The 22764-nt window shown below is 40.1% G+C and overlaps 1 protein-coding gene across 2 annotated transcripts; it reads right to left on the bottom strand.

Annotated features, from left to right (window-relative positions):
* Window positions 1-8739: 8739 nt before the first annotated feature.
* LOC111977875 (serine/threonine-protein kinase ICK) lies at window positions 8740-21222 on the bottom strand. Of its 2 annotated transcripts, none has more exons than XM_024007634.2 (14): window positions 21083-21222; window positions 19178-19462; window positions 17677-17731; window positions 14650-14771; window positions 14420-14499; window positions 14181-14313; window positions 12331-12502; window positions 11899-12066; window positions 11271-11618; window positions 10887-11086; window positions 10651-10811; window positions 10146-10262; window positions 9910-10017; window positions 8740-9791 (listed from the first exon to the last, which is right to left on the bottom strand). In XM_024007634.2, the coding sequence occupies exons 2-14, from the start codon at window positions 19276-19278 to the stop codon at window positions 9637-9639; spliced, it is 1920 nt and encodes a 639-aa protein (XP_023863402.1). In that variant the 5' UTR covers window positions 19279-19462; window positions 21083-21222; the 3' UTR covers window positions 8740-9636. The 2 variants fall into 2 exon arrangements, with proteins under 2 accessions (XP_023863402.1, XP_070304706.1); XM_070448605.1 differs by having other exon boundaries at window positions 21087-21222.
* Between the last annotated feature and the right edge of the window lie 1542 nt (window positions 21223-22764).

Raw genomic sequence — 22764 nt, 5'->3', positions numbered from 1 at the left:
CTGCATCAATTAAGCCAAGGCAAACGTACCACCGTGTGGCTGCCTTACTAATGTCTGCGTGACGCCTGCGTTATTAATAATGAAAGTCATAATGTGCATAGTTTWTATTTATATTAATTAAATCTCAATCATAAATGTTAGAAACTTACAATTTTTCCCGTACAAGCAGACATTCCRACGTAGACACCTTGAACTATAGTGTAGCCTACGCTTGTGTATTTCCTGTTATTCTAATGGCCTAGAAAAKATGATGCCCAATCTATAGGTAATCTATCTTTCCCTCAACACCTCATGGCATGGTATGTTATCTTATCTCGCTGTATACAGATCTAAATGTAGTTAGCCAATCACAGACTGTGTTGTTACCAGTTGCCAGTAGCCTACATCAGACAACCAATAAGAGTTGTGTCCACGGCTTTCAGAGGAGTTCATGGGTGTTATTCGGGTTCCTTGGGATGTACATTCAGTCGAATAGAGCAGTTCATAGACTTTCCTAGAGGGTACGTGCTATTCGGGATCCTTGGGATGTCCCTACCTCTATCAAGTATAAATATGAAATGGTTAAGTTTAGTGTTAGTTAGGGTAAGGACGTCCCAAGGAATCCGGATTGCAGTGACCGTTCATAGACTGAGAGACTGGCACAGTATTTGAGAGCTCGGCGGCGACACAGACAAGCGGCAGAAGCGATTTTCGAGTGTTTGCCCCAGATAGTTCCCTTAGAGACGATGAAAAGAATTACCAAGATGTACTTGATCCAATTGAGGAGTAAGTAGGCTATATTTAAGTAGTGATATCGTTTGGAAATATTTAGGCCTACTGTGTAAAGGCATATTTGGTTTATTTGAAAAATGTTTTTGTTGATAACGTATTGTCGAAAACACGTAGGCAATATTATTTACTGTGTCGATAGCGGAGTAGGCTAGTGTACAATAATGTAATTTTATGTGCCTAGTATTATTTATCTAATTGATCAATTAAATTGTAAATGTGGATGGGTACACTACTTCATTCAATGATTACGGTATTGTACAAGGTAGATACAGGAGTAGTCTACAATAATAATGTAACTGAATGTGCTATAGTATCATTTATTTCATTGATGAATACATTTGTAAATGGGGATGGGTAGACTACTTCATTCAGTGAATACTGAATTTATTGATACCCCTGGAGTATGTTAATGACTGCTTTTCAGCTGTTGAACTATGGCAATGTCAAACTAATTTCTAAATCTCTTTCTTTTAGTCAAGATGTGATGAGCCAGAGCAACCAATCATCTTCACTGCAGCTGCTCAACCCACCACTCTCACTATTCTCCCTCCACAAGTAACCACAGCCTCTTCTCCTGTTCAAAATGGTGGTGCTATGTTGTGTGTTAYACCAGGCAGATGTTTGAGTACAGAATGAAATGGTGTAAAACATTTTTTAAGTACACTCTTTGAAAAAGGGGTTCCAACAGGTTCTTTGGCTGTCACCAAATGATAACTGTTTGGTTCCATGTAGAACCCTYTGTGSAATGGAGCCCAAAAGGGTTCTACCTAGACACAGAAGGGGTTCTACCTGGAACCAAAAAGGGTTATCCTATGGGGACAGCAGAAGAATCCTGGTAGTTTGTAGATAGCACCTTTTTAACTGAGTGTAGGCCTATATTGCACTGGTGGTTCTGTGGTTTTCTGTAAAAAATCTAATTCATTGGTGGTGGTGAGTTAAGATAATCAGAAAAACTGTGAAACATCCCCACTTTTAGCACACATTTGCACAGTAACCTTTTATGTGTGCTGAGGCATTTCTGATCAGTCAACATTGACAGGACCCCCCAAAAAAAGACATGCTTGGGGCTGCATCTCAGTGCTAGAGGCGTCACTACAGACCTTGGTTTGTTTCCAGGCTGTTTCACAACCGGCTGTGATTGGGAGTCCAATAGGGCAGCGCACAATTGGCCCAGCGTCGTTAGGGTTTGGCCAGGGTAGGTCGTCATTGTAAATAAGAATTTGTTCTTAACTGACTTGCCTAGTTAAATAAAGGTCTAATTAAAAAAAGAAAAACATGCAAACAAAAGATAACGTGTCTAACTTGAACCGTTATGCAATTATTAGGAGACTAGATACAAATAGCTAATCCTGGGTACCAATGTTCTAGCATTAATTTATTGAGGCAAGCAGATCAGAGATATCAAGGTGGTACTTAAGTATATGCCATGTGTATATGTGACACACACACATATGTATGGTCATGTTTTGTATGTTTTATTTTATTTATTTTGCCTCCCAGGTATTTGCATTTAATGTATGTATATAATTACTGCCGCTAGGGGAGCTGTGGCGTCAATGGAGTGCGTTAGTGAGATCTTTCACATTTCTTCTTCATTATGGAGAATTACTWGTTCTGAAAACKAACGTTTCTCCGTCTCATAATTTWATYCAATTAATTCAGGTATGTAGTGTGCAAAGTGCAATATGACTMAAAAATATTGAGGTAACATGGTTAATTACATAGTCCATGAGTTTGATGATGTTTGAAGGCAATTGAAGGGAGTGTTAACCGAGTGAAAAACTGGTTGGTATTTTATCCATTGTAAGTAATGGAGTTAGGCTAGGTTGCTAATGGTTTTCATGTAAGAGAAGGAATTAAGATGTCTGAATTTTTGTACTTTTATTTTACAACTTTTATTTTAGTTTAACAGTTCTCTAGCTTGATGCTAACCATATTTAGCTTGKCTAAGTGCTAGTTAGCTCCAGCCTAGTTAGTTTTAGTCAATGTCAGCTTACATGTTAGTGGTTTATAATGTAATGGTTGTACCAATGTTTCGCATAGGCGTCCAGTAATTACGTTTTTTGAAATTAACACTGATAGTACAGTGAGTTATATATAATGTGAACGTGTATGGTGACTCCAGGTTTGGATGAACGGACCAACGGGACTGCCATGGGCAAGTCCCTTGACGGGTACCAGGAATTGTAGAAGGACAACCAGAAGGTAATTATCTTTGCACACAACAGCAGCGTCCAGGCCTCCAGAGTATTCACTTTATCGCCTGCTGTTCAGACGGGAGCCGCAGCTGTTTACTGGGGTTAAACGATGCAATTGTATATAAAATTATTGCCTATACTGTAGTATAACAAATGTGTGATTGACTTAGTGTTTTTCTATTGATATTTTTGTATAACGTACTTTGAGATCACTGATACTCCACCAGATGTGGTGGAAGTTGTCGAACCAGATCAGAACGCCTTCGAGGACCACCTCCATGCAAGGATGTGGAGGTTTTTGACCAGGTAAAAATTATTGTCTGCTGTTAATTTATTTTCTGGCCTTCCAAGAGATATAAGAGATGCATTTGTAATAATATGAAATATAATTGCATTTATTTCTATTATCAATCAAGGTGAGACTGAACATGGACAAGGCGCATGAGAAAAAGGAGAGTCACCGGAGGAGAATCAAGGGGACCAAATGCTTCGACATCTGGGCGAATGACTTGGCTTGGAAGAAGGACGAAAGGAAAGTGAGACCTGGGAAAGCTTGGTGCTCTTTTGCTCCTAGCTGGGGTCAACATCCGTTAAGGTGAATCTAAAAATCTCAGATGATAACTATTTGCATTTGCCGCCTCATGGTGGGCGGCATTGCCACGTTGTCAGCAGTACCATCACTGGCCCAGGGATTTCTCCAAATAGTCAATCTCAAGGCTAACCACCACTTCCAGTTAGGTAGTTAAGGTCTATGACTCCAGTGGTCATGACAACACCCTGGAGTTTCTCTCACAACTGATCTCTATCTTTTCCAGGGACCATCCCTTACCTCCCTCATCAACCCCACTGACATAAAAAATTGACATGTATCCTTTCTTTTCTGTCTGCCATTAACATTATTGCATGTCTAATCAAACAGTTAAATTAAATCATTCAATAACTGTATTTTGACATACATGATAATCCTTTKACCTGTGTGTTGGCTTGTTTACGTATGTCTCTCCTACCTTTTTCCCTTTACTCTGCTCCTGTTCTCCAGGACCTAGGGGTTCTGCCTAACACCCAGACATGGATCCACCTGATGTCCTCCATAACCAACCACCCTCTAACTTTTCATTACATCAGCTACTGTTATTGTCATTATCTGCTAAGAGCAATAAAACTATCATACTGGGCACATAATGTGAGATGCACAGATTAGCTAAAAACACTAGCACTTCAAACATTCAGAACAAAGAGGGCAGCAGCGCCTGGACTTTGCCGTTCCCCTCATCGAGTCCACCTTCCAAGACTGACTACCTGTTAAAAACATGTGACAGGCAGAACCTCCCATCCACACAGTACCCAACTCCTCTCTATTCCACACACTAGAATTCAGTATTTCAGTCTATGATTGCCATGTGAGTGTACAAAAATATCTGAAAGTAAATTGACACGCATGTACCAAAAAAAATTGACGTYTATGTATTTAAATCTAAAATATTGCCAGATTGGTTTTCACAGCTGTTTCRTAAGGTTTTYATTATTGTAATGTATCCCTTGATGGTATTTGTTAGTTCAACATTATTCATTGTTGTATCATAGGACCTACAATAAATATATATTCAACCACAAAGGTGTATGAATGAGCTATGATTCTTTATTATGATTAAAAAGAGGACTAATATTATTTCAGTGTAGATAAGGGAAGGCCTGTTTAAAATGAAAATATGCCAGCCAGACAAGCCAGTGTATGAATAAAATGTATTTGCAAATGAATGGAGTGGAAATTAGCTGACTGGGATCTGTAAGGTAAGTAACAATGTGTGTGTGGTGGGTTGGGGGGGCATTGAAATTATATTATGTTTTACCCTGATGCCTGTTTATTCATGAAAAGCAGAAGATGGTAAATAACAATCGCAATGCTTAGCCTATGCAAATTAATAGGAATGCATTTAGCCTAATTGGTAACAAATATGATGTGGGATCCTAGTACGGATTTTGTTTGTCAAATCCAGATTAAATATAGGTCTTCATGTGTATCAAATCTGTAGGCGATTGTGGGCTAAATTTACGTTTACATTTAAGTCATTTAGCAGACGCTCTTATCCAGAGCGACTTACAAATTGGTGCATTCACCTAAATCAATGACAAACAGCTGAAATGTTTAGGCTTCATCATGATCTGTGGCTAAACCAGGCTGGGGTGTTTTCGGTTCGGGTTAGTCTAAGGTTATGCGTAAGAACGCAACTGCACTGAAATKAATAGCCTGATTCAATGGGATTCTCCTRARTGATAAATGTTTTTATCTGTTAAGCTGTTTGGTCTATGTATAGACCTATAAAGATTCWAACTTTTTGGTATTTTGCAGTAGGCAGAGCTCTAAATTGCAGAGCATTTAATAAACCAACCACATTTTCCTGTGATATTTGAGGCTGAACAAGATCTTCGATAGGCTAGTAGACAGCAGAAATAATCATGTAGTTAATCATTGTTATAGCCTAGATTGCTTTATATCATCTGGACCATTGATTTTCCTATGGCTAAGCAAACAAGTGGTAGCATATGCTTTTTGCCTGTCTCTATAACAAGGGTTRGGCCTATATCCTCACATACCCCCTCAATTCAAACCTTGCTTTTAACCATAAGACATCTCCACAGAAATGTATAGCCTAAGGATTGCGTGGTGACAGTGATTGTGTCTGTTAATCCGGTAAACTGGGATGTGGGGGGAAAACGGGGTCTAATCATGACATCAGGGATTTTCAGGTCAGAGAAAGATGCCAGAGTTTCTGATTGAAATTCCGAGTTGGATGACCGTTTAAAACAAAAAAAAAATCACAGTCAGCTATTTTTTTTTTTGAGGTCCCAGTTGTCTTGAACTTACTGAAGTTGGAAGTCAGAGATTGCCGACTTCCGAATTGTTTTAAATGCGCCACTAGAGACCTAGGCTACCTCTTGTTTCTGAATAGGGCTACCTCCAACAAAGAAGCCCTTGTGTCTGTATTGATGTGAGAAATAGGCATATCTACATAGTAATGGTGGATGGCTACGATATCAACTAGCCTAATAGGTTTTGTATTGAGGTTATAGCCCTATTTAGGAAAAAAATACAATTTYCCCCCCCACCTTTATTTAACCAGGTAGGCCAGTTAACAAGTTCKCATTTACAACTGCGACCTGGCCAAGATAAAGCAAAGCAGAACGACAAAAACAACAACACAGAATTACACATGAGATAAGAAAACATAGTCAATAACACAATAGAAAAATCTATGTACAGTGTGTGCAAATGTAGTAAGATTAGGGAGGTAAGGCAATAAATAGGCCATAGTGGCGAAATAATTACAATTTAGCATTAACACTGGGGTGATAGATGTGCAGATGATGATGTGCAAGTAAATCAACAAATTAAATAAATTAGATGACTCTGGCAATGAACATGTAGAAGTTTGTAAGACATTCATGGTGAGATCTTTAATAATAAACTAAACAGACACTTAAACTAACACGTCGCTCGTAACACATGTAGACGTTTTTAAGGCGTTCATGGTAAGATCCTTTATAATAAACTTACACGCAAACTGATACATGATGCGAAGTGAACACAATGTGAATACTACGTCTACATAACRTGTACGTATCACTTGACGTGAACGCGTCGGCAGTTTGACGCCTTACATGCTGACCAGACCGGACACGTCAGGTGCGTCGCAAAATAAATGTAGAAATCCATGTTATTCAATTATTGCACCCACACTGCTCGCGCGCGCCAACAAGCGTCTGCGATGCCAAGTGCTAAAATAGAACTCCTTTCTATTTCTGACGCAGATCGCGCTGAAAATCCTGCCTCTCCCATCTCCTCATTGGTTTATAGAAGCAGGTACCCACGTGCCATCTCCTCATTGGTTATACCCACGTGCGTGATTGAAAGACGAACTGTTTTGCCCGTCATCGTGGTAATACTATGATAGTTTAGATGCGATCACCATATAAATTCAAAGATGAAAAAGCCTGAAGGAGGAGAGATGACTAGAAACGATTCGGTTGGTCGTTTTATGTGTGGATTAATTGCCGGAGTAGAGGACCTTGTGCATTTCAGGTAAAATAACAACTCAATGTTTATATCCCAGGACAAATTAGCTAGCAACAGCAAGCTAGCTAAATAAGGCAAATTAGCTAGCAAGTGCAAGCTAACTAGCTAAATTTCCATACATGTTTAATGCTTTTTGACCTGTCCCCAAATTAATGTCATTGGTTCAGAATTTGTTTTGATATTTTAACCTGCTGTAGTGATTGAGTTTGATGTAGGGGGACAAAATAAATGTATGCACGATAGCGCACGCTTTCGGTTTGGGTTCCGTGTAAGAAACAAACTTGTCTCCATTGACAGTCCATGTTAATTCATGGCGGTATTTTATAGCGCTAGGAAGACATTAGGTGACTCGGTGAGCGGTATCAGTAGCTTCACGAGGCTTAATTCTGGCATRGATCACCACCCATAGTCGACGAAGCACTCATKCCCTCTTCAGCGCCCATCATTCTAGCAGTCACCCTCAAGCGGTCTCTGTTCTAAAGACATGACTGAAACAGGAGTCAACTTTGCAGCAATAGTTGAGAGGGGATGTTTCTATGGTGATTTAAAGGGAAATATTTAGAAATACACAATGAAAACAGGAACAGATTGTCTTCCTGGAGAGTGGATATTGAAATGTAGTCTCTTAGTATTATAAATAAATATATATTTAGTTCCTATTTAGTTTTGTATTCAGCGTGTTTTCACTCACAAACCTGCAGCTACTAGTTAGCTCGTCAGTTGACCTTCGAAGTTAGACAAGCTAAATTCTCAAGAGTAACTTTTTAACCATATATGGTAGATACATGGGGTTTGAACTATGTTTTTCTGACCGAATTCTCTATTGAATTAACATATTAGCGTAAACCTTGAATTAATTCATMATTTTATGGGTGATATTGGGGTTGGATAATTTATTTCGACATAAAGAAAAACTTGGCACCTCCCGACCTTACTCCTTAACGAAAGACTGAAGGCCGTGCAGGCTGAAAAACTCAAAGACACTCCTTCCGTGTAAAGTTGTTTTTGACGAAAATGAAAACTTGTCCGTTTTTCACTTTCACAAGGTCGGAGTAATAACATGTTCAAGTACTTAAGACGTTGACTCGAATCTAGGTTGTGCCGTTAGATTGAGAAAATTAACTAAGGATGAATATTTGTGTTTAGATGTCAAAATATCGTAAACATTTAAAAATGTTTTTTTGGTCAAGGTTGGCAATGTGCTTTAAGAAGAACAATTGTAGAAATAGCCGGGGTTTATTACTGTGGCTGTGGTAACCCAATGGGAGGACTGGAGATGTGCATGTCAGCGTAGCATCATGGGTAAAATAACACATGTAATGTTTATTCACAATATAAGACAAATCACATTTTCTCTGACGATTTCGCGTCTACATTTCCTCAAGAGATGTCATAACAAGCCATTTTTAAATATTAACATTTCAAAACGTAACTACAATTCGTATGGGTCTTTCTCAATATTTAAAGTGATGGGCTAACTAAATCTTATTGAATGTGTGAACAAGTGAGCCTAGGCTAGATTATGCACATGGAGTAATGAGTAGGGTTCTGTTTTAAATGCAAAAGTAATTTTTTGTGTGAAAAAAAACAAACTTTCTGCCTTCCAAATGAAAACTAGTTTGAAAATTCAAACATATTTTATGGGAAAGAGATGTTTCTGGATGATGCATTATCAAATTAAAGCAATTAACACAATTAGAGTCTATCCACCAATGAGTTTATTGAATATAAAACCAAAACAGAATTGATGTCAAAGACATGACCTTACAGCTTGTCCAAAAACAGTTATCAAGAAAATAATGTGTCATTACAATACCACATAAATAAACATTTTGCAATGGCATTTGGTAACTGGCAGTTATATGTTTGTAGAATTTGGCCCAGCAGATAGGCCCTACTGTTGACTTGGTTTCTCTCTCAATAAAAAAAGAGCCATGTAATTCAATACAAAGATCATATTAATGCTAGTGTTAGCAATTCTGCTTGAAATATGCACAGAGTTGTTTTAAAWAWTTTTTTTAAACAATGAATAAAATCTAAAAGAATGCATCAAATACAAGTGTTTTCCTGTATTGCATTACAGAATGTCTCATGAAAGAAAGCACCAAGAAAAATATATYCGAACAAAAAAACAAGACAAATCGGCAACATAAAAACAGGGCTCAGCCAAAATATCACAGTGATATTTGCAATATAAAATGCATAAAGACTGGATAGGTAATTTAAACATCATGGAGGCGTTTTACAAAATCTATGGAACAAACATTCTACAAARGCAACAAAGGGGGTGAGAAAGCTATGCAATAAACAAACCTGGTAGGGAATTTGTCACGAACAAAATTAAAAAATASATCTATTGCATGTGATAACACCAACTTTTTGCTGAGTGCATTTAGCCATATAATACACATACATTGAAAAGGTTGTACATTGAACAATATATACACAGAATAATACAAAACCAAGGTTATTGCTGTATAACACATACATACTTTGATATGAAAAACTGATGTTTTCCTTTTATAGGGAAAAGAGAAATCAGGAATACAGACATCTGTACCAGGCCATAACACAAGTGCCCCAAAGAGGCCACTAGCGGTGTCCATATTTGGCAGACCAGTCTGTGCGCCCATGGATGGCCTGTACTGGGGGGCGAGACCGTAGGCCAGGTGTAGTCTTGGTGGGTGACGGCACATAGGATGAGGCACCCATCTGACTTCTGCTTGACGACCTCCAGGTTGCATAATCTATGACAGCAGGGACAAGCCACATTATTACACAGCACTAAGCCTGGATTGACAACTGTGCATTGCGTCTGCTAAATGACTTAAATGTAAATGCATTGAGACTACAAAGATCACTCACTTGATGCTGTTGAGTCCCCTATAGGTCCAAGTTGCACTCTTTGGCCGGCAGAGTCAACCTCTTTTTTGAAATAGGATGGTACATATCCACTTGGAAGTGTATTTGAACCTGCAATTGGGCCATCAAAGATAAAAGGACATTCAAGTTATATTTTTACTGTAAACACACAGACACCACAGCCCTCTGTTTAGTAAGGTGACAGGTGCCAGGACATTGGTCCCAACCCAAACCGTTACCATGAGTGTTTCTGCTAGGAAACGTCCCTCCTACAGGAATACTGCTGCTGCCCCAGAGGTTGCTTTCACTGTAGTCTTTGTTGGAATTTATTGCCATATTMTTTTTGGTACTTAAACCTGCGGGTGAGATAGGAGAGATTAGGAAGTAGAAGTTGAGAAAGTTTGCAATGTAACTTAATTCACAACAAGCTGCCCCTTGTGGCTCAACAAGACTAAATCATCATGACTCAGCAACATTAACCAATCCTTAGATTGGTAAATCAAGTGATGAAAATAATGTAGTTTCACCCAGATTTAAAAAATCATTTGGCATTCTATATCAGAGCATGTACATGCATATGTCTCTGATTTGGTAGACAAATGGCAAATAAAGCGAGTTCAAAGTTTACTGATAAAAAAGGCTCAATGCCGAGTGACCCCATTTTATGATATACATAACAGTAACTAGATGTTCCTTACTGAAAATATGAATTTGTAAAGAAGGTAATGTTTTTGTATTTTCTACCTGGTAGATATCTTGACTGCTTCAAGTAATGCTGTTTGGCAGAGGCTGTCCTCAAAGGCTCCTGGTAGGACATGGCCTTGTTCAGATTCAAAGGTGCATTGTCACCTGTCGACACCTGCCCCTTAACTTTGGGGTTGCTGAAATCCAAAACATTTCCGTACCTGAAAGACAAAGAAGAAATACATAAAGCCTTTATCTGAAAATATCAAACTGATAACACATGGGGACAGTCTCACCTKCTCAACGTCTCCTCTCTTCGTTTTTCAGTAGGAAAGTTTGTTTTGCACAGAGCATTTAGAGAGGTCAACTCTGTGTCCTCAAAGTCATCCCAGCCGTCACCCTTTAAAAGGCCTGAGCCGTGGCCCCATCGCCGGCGTCCTCCACCCTTAGGTTTCACCTGATAGCTTAAGTTGGCATTTTCAGCCTCCTGGGTCAACTGGAAAAAGGAAATAGTGTATTAACAAAGAAGCAAAATGGTTCAATTACATTTTATCAACTTTGCATGCCTAGCCATTGAATTTTGGATGAATTTAACAAGGTATTCTAACATCTAATGACAGGTTTACACTGATGACAAGCATTCGTGCTCAGCTAGCCCTGGTTGATGACTGCAAACTSACCTGGCTCGGCAAGCTCTTATCAACAATGTAAGGTAAACGGGTCTTTGGGACTCTTGCAGTCTCCTCCTGCTTCACAATGCGGTTGGGCTGCTCTCGCAGCAGCTCTGTGTGCCTCTGGTATAATGGAACCAGGGTAGGGGCTCGTTCGATCTGTTGCAGGGGCCTGGACGAGGTGAAATGTGGATTTGGGGGCACTGACTGGGGAGGGGGCACTGGTTTGAGCAGCAGTGGTTGATGCTGCTGTGATGATTGTGGAGGTAGAGGACCAGGCTGAGGCCTGCCCTGCTCCAGGATCTGCTGAGGAGTACCCAACGCCTGACCCACATAGAAGTACGAGTACCTGAGGGCCTGCAAATGGAGAATAAAATGATTGATTGGTTTCCATTGAGCCCTAAGCAGGACATATTAATCAGCCAACATGCCATTAAATGTTAGAATATCTCAAATTGTTTAGCTATGCACAAGCTAACATAGCTGTAGATCTATTAATTAATTCAGTATTCACCACTCTATTGGTGGATGTTAAAATAACTATTGTACAGATGCATGCATGTTCATATGGATCCATTCTCAACATTTCTTTTAGTACAGTTTATAACAGAGATATGCCCYAGCCAGGGTTAGCTACCTGTGCAGAGGCTGGCCTCTTCTTAGGGTCCCACTGGAGTAGGTCTCTCATGAGGTGGATGGCCTCAGTACTGGCGTTAGGGATCAGACTCCTCAGATTACTGGGGACACATTGAGGCCAGCGGAAATTCATGGCTACCGACAACTGGAAGCCCTCTGGCCAGTCATTCTAGAGGAAGTGGATTAAAAAAATATATTATTGAACTGCTTAAATTTCACCATACAGAAAAAAAAATTAACAAATGTTATGACAAATAATCTGAKAAAAAGTTTAATTTCAAAAGCATGTCACACAAGACCAATCACATCTTCAGTGAGGTTTGAATTATGCATTTAACAACACCATGATACATTCTACATGAAGATGTGAGGACAGTATAGCTTATAATCAGGTTGATATACTGGATCTAACAGCCCCAGAAAACAAGGCTACCTTCTTTGGAGTTCCCAAGACTTGGCAAATTTTGAAGATGGTGTCCACTTCACTGGAGCCTGGGAACAGAGGCCTGAGGGTGTAGAGCTCTGCCATAATGCAGCCAACGGCCCACTGGTCTATAGGAGAGCTGTAGGTGGTGGACCTCAGCAGCACCTCTGGAGCTCTGTACCTGGATATCAAATCAAAAAGTTTGTCGCATACACAGATTAGCAGATGTTAAAGCAGGTAAAGGGAAATGCCTTTGTTCCTAACTCCAGCAATGCAGTAAATGTCTAACAGAACCATAGTAATACACAAATAATCCCCCCCTCCCCCTAAAAAAGAAGAAACAAATATCAGAACTAGCAATGTCAGAGTCCGGGATATACTTGGGATGTATAGACAAATAGGGAAAAAGTTATGTATAGCAGTAGTTATATAGGATGATCCATGTCGAGAATACTGTATGTACAGTGCATTCGGAAATTATTCAGACACCTTGACTTTTCCCACATTTTGTTACGTTACAGCCTTGTTTTAAAATTGATTAAATGTTTTTTCCCCCCTCATCAATCTACACACAATACCCCACAATGACAAAGCAAAAACAGGTCATTAGAAATTGTCGCAAATTCATAATTTTTATTTTATTTTATTTAAATAATACATTTACATAAGTATTCAGACTCTTTCCTCAGTACTTTGTTGAAGCACCTTTGGCAGCGATTACAGCCTCAGGTCTTCTTGGGTATGACGCTACAAGCTTGGCACACCTGTATTTGGGGAGTTTCTCCCATTCTTCTCAAGCTCTGCCAGTTCTCTCCAGAGATGTTCAATTGGTTTCAAATCCGGACTCTGGCTGGGCCACTCAAGGACATTCAGAAACTTGTCCCGAGGCCACTCCGGCGTTGTCTTGRCTGTGTGCTTAGGGTCGTTGTCCTGTTGGAAGTGAACTTTCGCCCCAGTCTGAGGTCCTGAGAACTCTGGAGCAGGTTTTCATCAAGGATTTCTGTACTTTGCTCCGTTCATCTTTCCCTCGATCCTGACTAGTCTCCCAGTCACTACCGCTGAAAAACATCCCCACAGCATGCTGCCACCACTATGTTTCACCGTAGGGATAGTGCCGAGTTTCCACCAGACGTGACACTTGGCCTCGGCCCAAAGCGTTCAATCTTGGTTTCATCAGACCAGAGAATCTTGTTTGAGGAGTGGCTTCCATCTGGCCACTGCCATAAAGGCCTGATTGATGGAGGGCTGCAGAGATGGTTGTCCTTCTGGAAGGTTCTCCCATCTCCACAGACGAACTCTATTACTCAGCTCTAGGAAGAGTCTTGGTCGGGTCTAAACTTCTTCCATTTAAGAATGATGGAGGCCACCATGTTATTGGTGGGTATTGTGTGTAGGTTAATGGAGGAAAAAAATATATTTAATACATTTTAGAATAAGGCTGTACCGTAACAAAATGTGAAAAAYGTCAAGGGGTCTGAATACTTTCCGAATGCACTATACATAAAGTGAGTAATCAATTGGTTTAAATCAAATTCAAACAGTATAATGTTGCAGGAATGCTAATCTTATCTTTGTCTAACTACAGAAACGATTTTAGAACAATAGACATTACGTAAACATTAAAGTGAACAGTGTTCAATGACTGTACATAGAGCAGCAGTCTAAGGTCTCAACACAAGGAAGGGAGAAAGGCTTTATAGGCTGGTTGATGCTTCACGTGAGAGAAAATACAAGAGRAATCATGTTGTCACAAGCTGACAGAAAAGGAGACCAATAAATTCAGATTGATCAGTRAGACAGAACTTGATCAATCACAAAATGGTGTCACAGACACATCATATGGAGGTAACAAAACTAACCATCTTGTTGAAACATAGTCTGTGTACGGCGGCCGAGATCTTATCTCACGGGCAAGCCCAAAGTCAGCTATTTTCACCAGCTCTGGTCCCATGCACAGAAGGTTCTCAGGTTTCATATCCCTGTGAAAGAATCCTGAGGGGAAAATCATACAGCGAGCATACAAAGTAACAAGTGTACCTCATTTATAGAAAATGTGCAACTAAAAAACATCTCCATGCTAGTATACAGTGGATCATACCATGCTTATGAATAAATGCTAATCCCTGCAGTATCTGGAACATAATATTTCGCACAGCAGATTCAGGGAACAGCCGAGACCTGTAACATGATACAAATAACAATACATGAGCCATGATTTTGACCTACTGACATACTGAGAAAATGTATCCCCAAAGCATTGAACCCATTTCAAATATCCTATATTTAGGCTGTGTGATAAAAAAAAAAAAAAAAAAAAAATGTATTTACCTGTCTTTCATTAGTTGATACAAGTTCTCCTTCATGTATTCAAACACAAAGTACAAGTGGTCATTTTCCCTTATAACCTCCTTGAGTTTGACCACATTCGCATGGTTGAGTTTCTTCAAGGACTGAAAGAAGGAACAAATTAGATTGTACCTCAGCAATCAAGAACAGGCATAAAGAAATCACCTCAATCTGTATATCATCAAAAACAGCTCTGCAACACTCCATGAAAGACTTCGATACATAAAACRTTAACACATTGAAGGCCTCACCCTTAAACCTGCCATACAAAACATGTTTGTTCAAAATCAAAACATGGTTTGACAATCAAAGCACTTCCCTTTGGTCACTGGCCAGGATGTCATTGTAAAAAATAATTTGTTCTTAATCGACTCACCTGGATAAATAAAAGGTCAAATTAAAAATATATATAATAACCTGTATATCATCTTGGGTACAGTGTGGGAGACAACTGGTATTTCTAAAAGTGCAGCCATTAGTGATTGTTTATGCTTCTTAATGTTTTAAGCAAACCAGGGCAGCTCAACAATGACAAGCCACCGGGGTCTGACAATCTGGATGAAAAATGACTGGGGATAATAGCACACGATATTGCCACATCTTCAAGTGTGTGCCCTCAGGCCTGGAGGGAAGCTAAAGTCATTCCACTACCCAAGAATAGTAAAGCCCCCTTTACTGGCTCAAATAGCCGACCAAGCAGCCTGTTGCCAACCCTTAGTAAACTTCTGAGGGGAAAAATGGTGTTGTTTGACCAGATACAATGCTATTTCACAGTAAACAGACTTTCAGCAAGCTTATAGGGAAGGACACTCAACAAGCACAGCACTTACACAAATGACTGATTATAGAATAACTATCTTCAAAGTAATGACTCGGGACGTTGGGTTTGATATGAAAGCTTATTTTAGTAATAATACTTTTGCACGTTACATTTACAAACTTTAGACTCTACAGAACAATGAATAATGAGTTGCTAGCGCAAAGGAGTCAGGATAATCACCTGTCAATTGTACTTAACTAGCGCGTTCGCTCTCTACTTCCTGTCGCAAGGCATTCTGGAACTTGCAGTCAAAAGCCTAATTCAATACTAACCAGTACAAAATATGTWTGTAGTTCTCTCAATCTCCAACACACAAATTCTAATACAATTACAAATATCTTTAGATAGAGCTCGATGAATTAACTTAAACATTAACTCTGTAACCCATTAAAGTTACAACACTGATTGGCTGAGAGAAATTGATGAAAAAAGATTGTGTGGGCTGTCTTGTTAGACTTCAGTGGAGCTTTTGACGTTATCGATCATAGTCTACTGCTGGAAAAACTTGTTATGGCTTTACACCCCCAGCTATAATGTGGATAAACAGTTACTTGTCTAACAGAACACAGAGGGTGTTCTTTAATGGAAGTCTCTCAAACATAATCCAGGTAGAATCAGGAAATCCCCAGGGTAGCTGTTTAGGCACCTTGCTTTTTTCAATCTTTACTAATGACATGCCACTGACTTTGGTAAAGCCAGTGTCTATGTATGCGGATGACAACACTATACAAGTCAGTTACTACAGCAACTGAAATGACGGCAACACTTAACAAAGAACTGCAGTTAGTTTCAGAGTGGGTGGCAAGGAATAAGTTAGCCCTAAATATTTCTAAACCGAAAAGCATTTTATTTTGGACAAATCATTTACTAAACCCTAAACTAAATCTTGTAATTAATAATGTGGAAATTGAGATGRCTAAACTGCTTGGAGTAACCCTGGATTGTAAACTGTCATGGTCAAAACATATTGATACAACAGTAACTAAGATGGGGAGAGGTATGTCCATAATAAAAAGTGCTGCTCTGCCTTCTTAACAACACTATCAACAAGGCAGGTCCTACAGGCCCTAGTTGTCACACCTTGACTACTGTTCAGTCATGTGGTCAGGAGCCACGAAAAACGACTTAGGAAAATTGCAATTGGCTCAGAACAGGGCAGCACGGCTGGCCCTTGGATGTAAACAGAGAGCTAATATTAATAATATGCATGTCAATCTCTCCTGGCTCAAAGTGGAGGAGAGATCGACTTCATCACTACTTGTATTCATGAGARGTATTGACATGTTGAATGCACTGAGCTGTCTGACTGAACTACTGGCACACAGCTCAGACACCCATGCATACCCCACAAGAGGTCTCTTCACAGTCCAGAACAGACTATGGGAGGYGCACAGTACTACATAGAGCMATGACTACATGGAACTCTATTCCACATCAAGTAACTGATGCAAGCAGTAAAATTAGATTTAAAAACAGATAAAAAATAAATAAAAAACACCTTATGGAATAGTAGGGACTGTGAAGCAACAATAACATAACACAAACAATAACACACACGTGGATTTAGTACTGTAGATATGTGGTAGCGTAGGGGCCTGAAGACACACAGTGGGTTGTGAATGAATGTATTGTAATGTTTTTAAAATTGTATAAACTGCCTTAATTTTGCTGGACCCCAGGAAGAGTAGCTGCTGCCTTGGCAGAAGCTAATGGGGATCCATAATAAATACAAGCCACAGTAAACGGGTGAAGCAGGACTCAGTTTTCCCATGCACTGGACAGTAATGGAGGCAACTTTCAGCATGCCATATTTTCTTAGAAGGGAAAGTCATTATGGGTCTTGGTGGTGGCACATGCTATTTACAGTTGACATTCCAACTAAGATCCCTCAGGGGCTGGATTATTCTAATATGCTTCTTTGGTACCAAGCTCTGAAGTAAGGAATGAATGTCTGGCACAGGATCTAGAGTTCAAATCCAAGGGCAGTACACAGAAGAATCCCCTTCTAGATTACTTGTGCTGGTTTCTGTGGTTCTGAGCTGAGGTGGAATTTAAATAGTCATACAAAAACTGTAACAAGTGAAACAGTTAACAGCTGTGGTAGGTTGTATTTATTATGTTTCCATGTTTTGGAATCAATAGGTGGAGCATTTTACCCACAAGCATCATATCTGGAAAGGAGCACTTACTATGACCTCACGAAGATTCATGCATTCTTCCCATGAGTAGAACTTTCTCTTCATTCTGAAACAAATTTGCAATCATTCACGATTAGCTTAACTTAAAGGGATTTTTGGCAATGAAGCCCGTTATCTACTTTCCCAGAGTCAGAAGAACTAATGGATACCATTTTCATGTCTYTGCATCCAGTATGAAGGAAGTTTTGGAAGCCAATGCTAACTAGCATTAGAGCAATCACTGGAAGTCTGAGGTATCTACCAGCAATAGCGCTAATGCTACTTAGCAACTTCCTTGGGAAATAAAACTGGTATCCACAAGTTCATCTTACTCCAGGGAAGTARATAAAGGGCTTCATTGTCAAAGGGCTTTATTATCCTTTTAATAAAAAGGACAGACATCATAGATCCTTTTTATTATAAAACATACTGGGACTCTTAATTGATATAAGAAGTTTGAGTCATAAGAGATGAATACGTAGTGCGTAAAATATATGATTGAAAACACCAAACATGTTCATAACATGTAGGCCTTCTCTATTTCAATCTCAAGACAGAGAAACCACCAACATCATGGATTTACGCAGCTAATAATGGCTAGTCCGACATTACTATCTGTTCCAGCTGGCAGATAGCCGCTGATACGTTGGTAGTGAGGGATACTGCATGATTCTGGCAAGTTCTACCTGCCCAGAGTCAGACGAACTTGTGGATAACATTTTTATATCCCTGCATATATGGGTATGAAGGAAGTTAGTGGTAGTTTCACGAGCCAATCCTAACTAGCGTTAGCGCAATGACAAAGTCTACAGGTACAGTAGCGTTGCTTTACAACCAACCTTTATTTGGCAATAGGCTACTTTCTCAATTCCCGACTTGGAAGCCACCGCTGTCTTCTAAACTTCCATAGCTAGTTGCAGGTGGTTCGTTGGAATTTAGAAAATGCTGTTAAATTAAATAAATGTTTTGCTCCATGGTCAAAAATTTGCTGTTTACCCTTAACACTACCTACATATCAACAGCTATCCGCCAGCTGGAACAGATAGTAATGTCATACTAGCCATTGATTTATTAGCTTGGATTTATGCTGCTCGTCTGCGGCTGACCCACACAYTTCCTGTCAAAGCTATAAATAGAATCCAGAGGCTTTTATGGTGCCGCCCAAAGGTACCGTACCCACCGAGATGCTTTTTTTATCAGCTAAATGGGTGGGCCTGTCAGTCATCCGTGCACTTTTATTTGTCTACACATCGGTCTAGCCAGCTGTCAGGTTAACCACACATACTGTGGGAGTGGCCACCTGCTAATGCCATTCCTAGCAAATCCCACAGGCACTGGCAGCTCATTTTCTACACGGCTTAGCAGCTACAACCACTTGTAGGCTAAAGCCCTTCAATTTAGCTACCAGAGGATAATATGTAGCCTACACTAGCTACCAACCCTGCAAGGATGTACTGGATAGGCAAACAGAGATCAGACATATTTTTTCAATGACAATGTGCCCTACACTCACTTCTTAATGGCGACTAGTTCCCCTGATTCCAGGCTGCGGCCGAGGATGACTGAGCCGTAGGTGCCATCCCCGAGCTGCCTGAGAGTGGTGTATCTATTCATGGCGCTGCCCTCTCCTCGCCATTGCCTAGGGGAAGATCAGATCACTATGGGCAGGAGGAACACAGAGGTGGCAGGCTTGAAGCCCCCTGCATCTGTTGAGTGTAACCAGATTTTCCTGTGACAACAGCAGTGGACCACAGGCACAGCTGCAGGACWCATGTTGTSATGGGCTTMKTGCCTCTTCCTGAGGAGAAGGGATGGGATGTCATTAGAGGAAGCCAGAAAACCAGCAATAAAATCACAGAGGGAAAATATACACTTGGTAGATGCTAACTACCTTTAGCACCTAATTTAGGAATGCAAATTTCGGTCAATTTTGCTGCCGACTAACTGACCCTCAGTAACCTTAACCGTCAACAAATATTTTTTACCCAGAAAAGACTATGCATGCATACAAGGAACGGCCAATTTAATTTAAGAGCTTAATGGAAACATGCAACAATAGCAAGTCTATCATCTTACAGTCAATAGGATATAGMCTACTGTTGAGCATGCAAGCTAATAGAAGCTAATAAAACGTCATTTTCAAACATTTGCCAAAAGGCAATTCGCGGGAAAACACCGTTCTAAACAGCGCACCTAATGTGAGCGGTTACATGTGTCAGAGATGAACATCTGTTATACATTTTGAAGGAGGGGGCATCTAATAGCAACAACTATGATTAGTTGTTAATATGACTAGGATTAACGTTAGTTGCTAATACGACCTAGGATTGTGCTTTCAGCTTCTGGACAACGAAAGAAAGTTGACACGAAAACCAATAAAACAGGAGAGAAATGCTGGTTAAAGGCATGAGGAAGTCTCTAAAATAATTGCCTCCAYGTTTCTGTGGATGGATTTTGGCAAGGCTACTTTGAATCAGGATAAAACATTATTTGAAGTAAAGTGTTAAAAAGCCTCAAGCTCACATTGCATAATGGTGGGTGACAGCCTGCCTTACCGTTGACTATAGCATATGCACTCGAATGGCAAATGGGAGGCGCGCTTTAATTACGAGTTGAGATGGATAAATAAAAAATACTAGTTTTAATCGTGGCCATCACAACAGTTAAACACGCGATTRMATTTAGAATTGTTATTTTTTAGGCAATGCCTAAATCGGCTCTATATGCTGGCGCGTGTGATAAATAAGATACATGACCACTAACGAAACGCACCAATGTCATTCCACAAAATTATGCAAATTAACTTGGACTGTTAAGCATGACAGGTCAAATGTATTTTCGTTAAAGGTTAATTAACATCTCTAGCGCCTATTGGTGAAGGCATCGGTTTTCTAAACGTGAACACGCATCGCTTGCGGTACGGTTTGGAAACATAAGGAATATCTTCCATATCAGCGAGAAATAAAAAACGAAAGGTTAAATGACTAGGGTTAGTGTTACCACACTAACAGACCGGAGGCAGACCACCTGTGTTACAGTAATTAGTTATCTACCATGTTCCGAACACCTGTTTATGCAAAGAAGGCCGCCAGAAACCAGTTGCAACTGAAAACTACTGTGGGCTGCAACTGTCGGTAGGACACTACTAATTAAGAGTACATACTTTGAGACTAGCTATTTCATCACTAGCTAGCTAGTGACCTAACGTTACCAAAAGACATGCATAAGATTAAGTGTAAAAAAAAAAACTGGTAAGATTTCTGACCATAATGTCATGTTTACATAGTTAGCAGTACTGCTAGATAACTTACTGCTGCAACAAGAAACAAAACAATGCTGCAGCGAGCTAACGTTAACCACACGATCAATCTTTGATTGCTGCTGATAATGACAAAAATTAAGAGTAAAAGACGCTCACCCACTCTGTTTCAACTCGAATAACAAAGCATCGCTGAACTACAATAGTCAACCACCCTCACATCACAACAAATCACAGYTGCGCGACCACCAAGGCAAGGGTGTAGCCTATTCTTCTTCAGTGGTGTTTGGCAACCAATGTTATATTACCGCCACCTACTGGACTTTCCCCTCTTGATGTTCTTCCCACTTATGACGAAGCCTGTCTATTTTTTTAAAATTTAAATAATTAGATAAGAACAGATTWTTTATTTACAATGACAGCCTACCCCAAACAACGCTGGGTCARTTGAGCACCACCCTATGTGATGCAGCCTGGATTCGAACCAGGGACACCTCTTGCACTGAGATGCAGTGCCTTAGACCGCTGCGCCACTCTGGAGTCTAACATCWTTTCTGTTCTGTTCTGACCATTGACTGTATTCTGACACCAACACCTGGTTGGAGCCATAGATAATGATAAAGGACTCTAGTGTCCAAAAGCTTGATTTAGCATGGGCAGAGCCATTGAGACCGTTCAACATTTTGAAGTAGTAGGTGGGACTTCCTATGGGTTATTAAGGAAGGATCTTCTTCTTTGGTATCATGGCATTCAAACATTTTGTTTGTGCATGCCACCACTTACTGTGCGGTAGTGTGTGGTCGATGACATTACATTTTGTGACACAAAAATAAAAAGAGCGAAAGKGAAAAATGCACCACCAACTAACCCTACGCCTACTGTATATACCACTATTTCATCAAATTATCCTACACCAGGCCGACGGCCTGGGAGGACGGGAGTCTTTCGTTCAACACACCTTGTAACTCTTCTGTGATTTATGTAACATTTCTGCAGTACAGTTGATAACCATGACAATGAATGCTAAGAAGCCAACCTTACTGAAGCACAAATTCGTATCACTCTGTATTGGCCTAGAGCTACTACTCACTCTTGACCTATCATCCTCTACTCTCTTCACTGCCTCAGCATCAGACACCGTCTGTTCTACTCTCACCCTGCCAACCTCAACCTGTCTCACACCGGGCACTTCTGATCCCCAGCAACATGGGCACCCCCACAATTGACACACATCCACCGATACTACAAATTCCTTTGTCCCATGCCCTCCTGCACACTTTTCACATCTCAGAATCTCCCTCCTACAGACTGCTGCAACCTGACCATGAGCTTGACATCTAAAACACCTTAGTGGGTTCGGCACAAAAGCTGTCACAGAATAACTGACATATCCTAACATGACTTTGTCAGGTAAAGACTCTACTTCATAACGACAGACAGTGTCTTCTCAGTTTTACCAGGTTCGCCACAGGTTCTGCGTCACACCAAACGGCAGGCTTCACAGACACAGCGAATCTTCCATTTCAGTTGCTCCACCTCAACACTTAACTCCACCCCAGTAATCACTCCTTTCAAAGGTGCCTGCTACGGACAGCAACACTAAATCAAATCAACAACAAAAAAAATCACATGCGCCGAATACAACAGGTGTAGACCTTACAGTGAAATGTTTACTTACAAGCCCTTAACCAACAATTCAGTTTGAAGAAAATCCCCCCCAAATTAAGAGTTAATAAAAACAAATAATTAAAGAGCAGCAGTAAATGACAATAGCGGGGCTATATACAGGGGRTACCGGTACAGTCAATGTGTCAGTTACAAAGAATAGTTCTCTAACATTC

This window comes from Salvelinus sp. IW2-2015, linkage group LG18 (assembly GCF_002910315.2).
Source record: "Salvelinus sp. IW2-2015 linkage group LG18, ASM291031v2, whole genome shotgun sequence".
In the NCBI taxonomy this organism is placed as follows: Eukaryota; Metazoa; Chordata; class Actinopteri; order Salmoniformes; family Salmonidae; genus Salvelinus; species Salvelinus sp. IW2-2015.
This window is presented reverse-complemented; position numbering and strand designations above follow the sequence as displayed.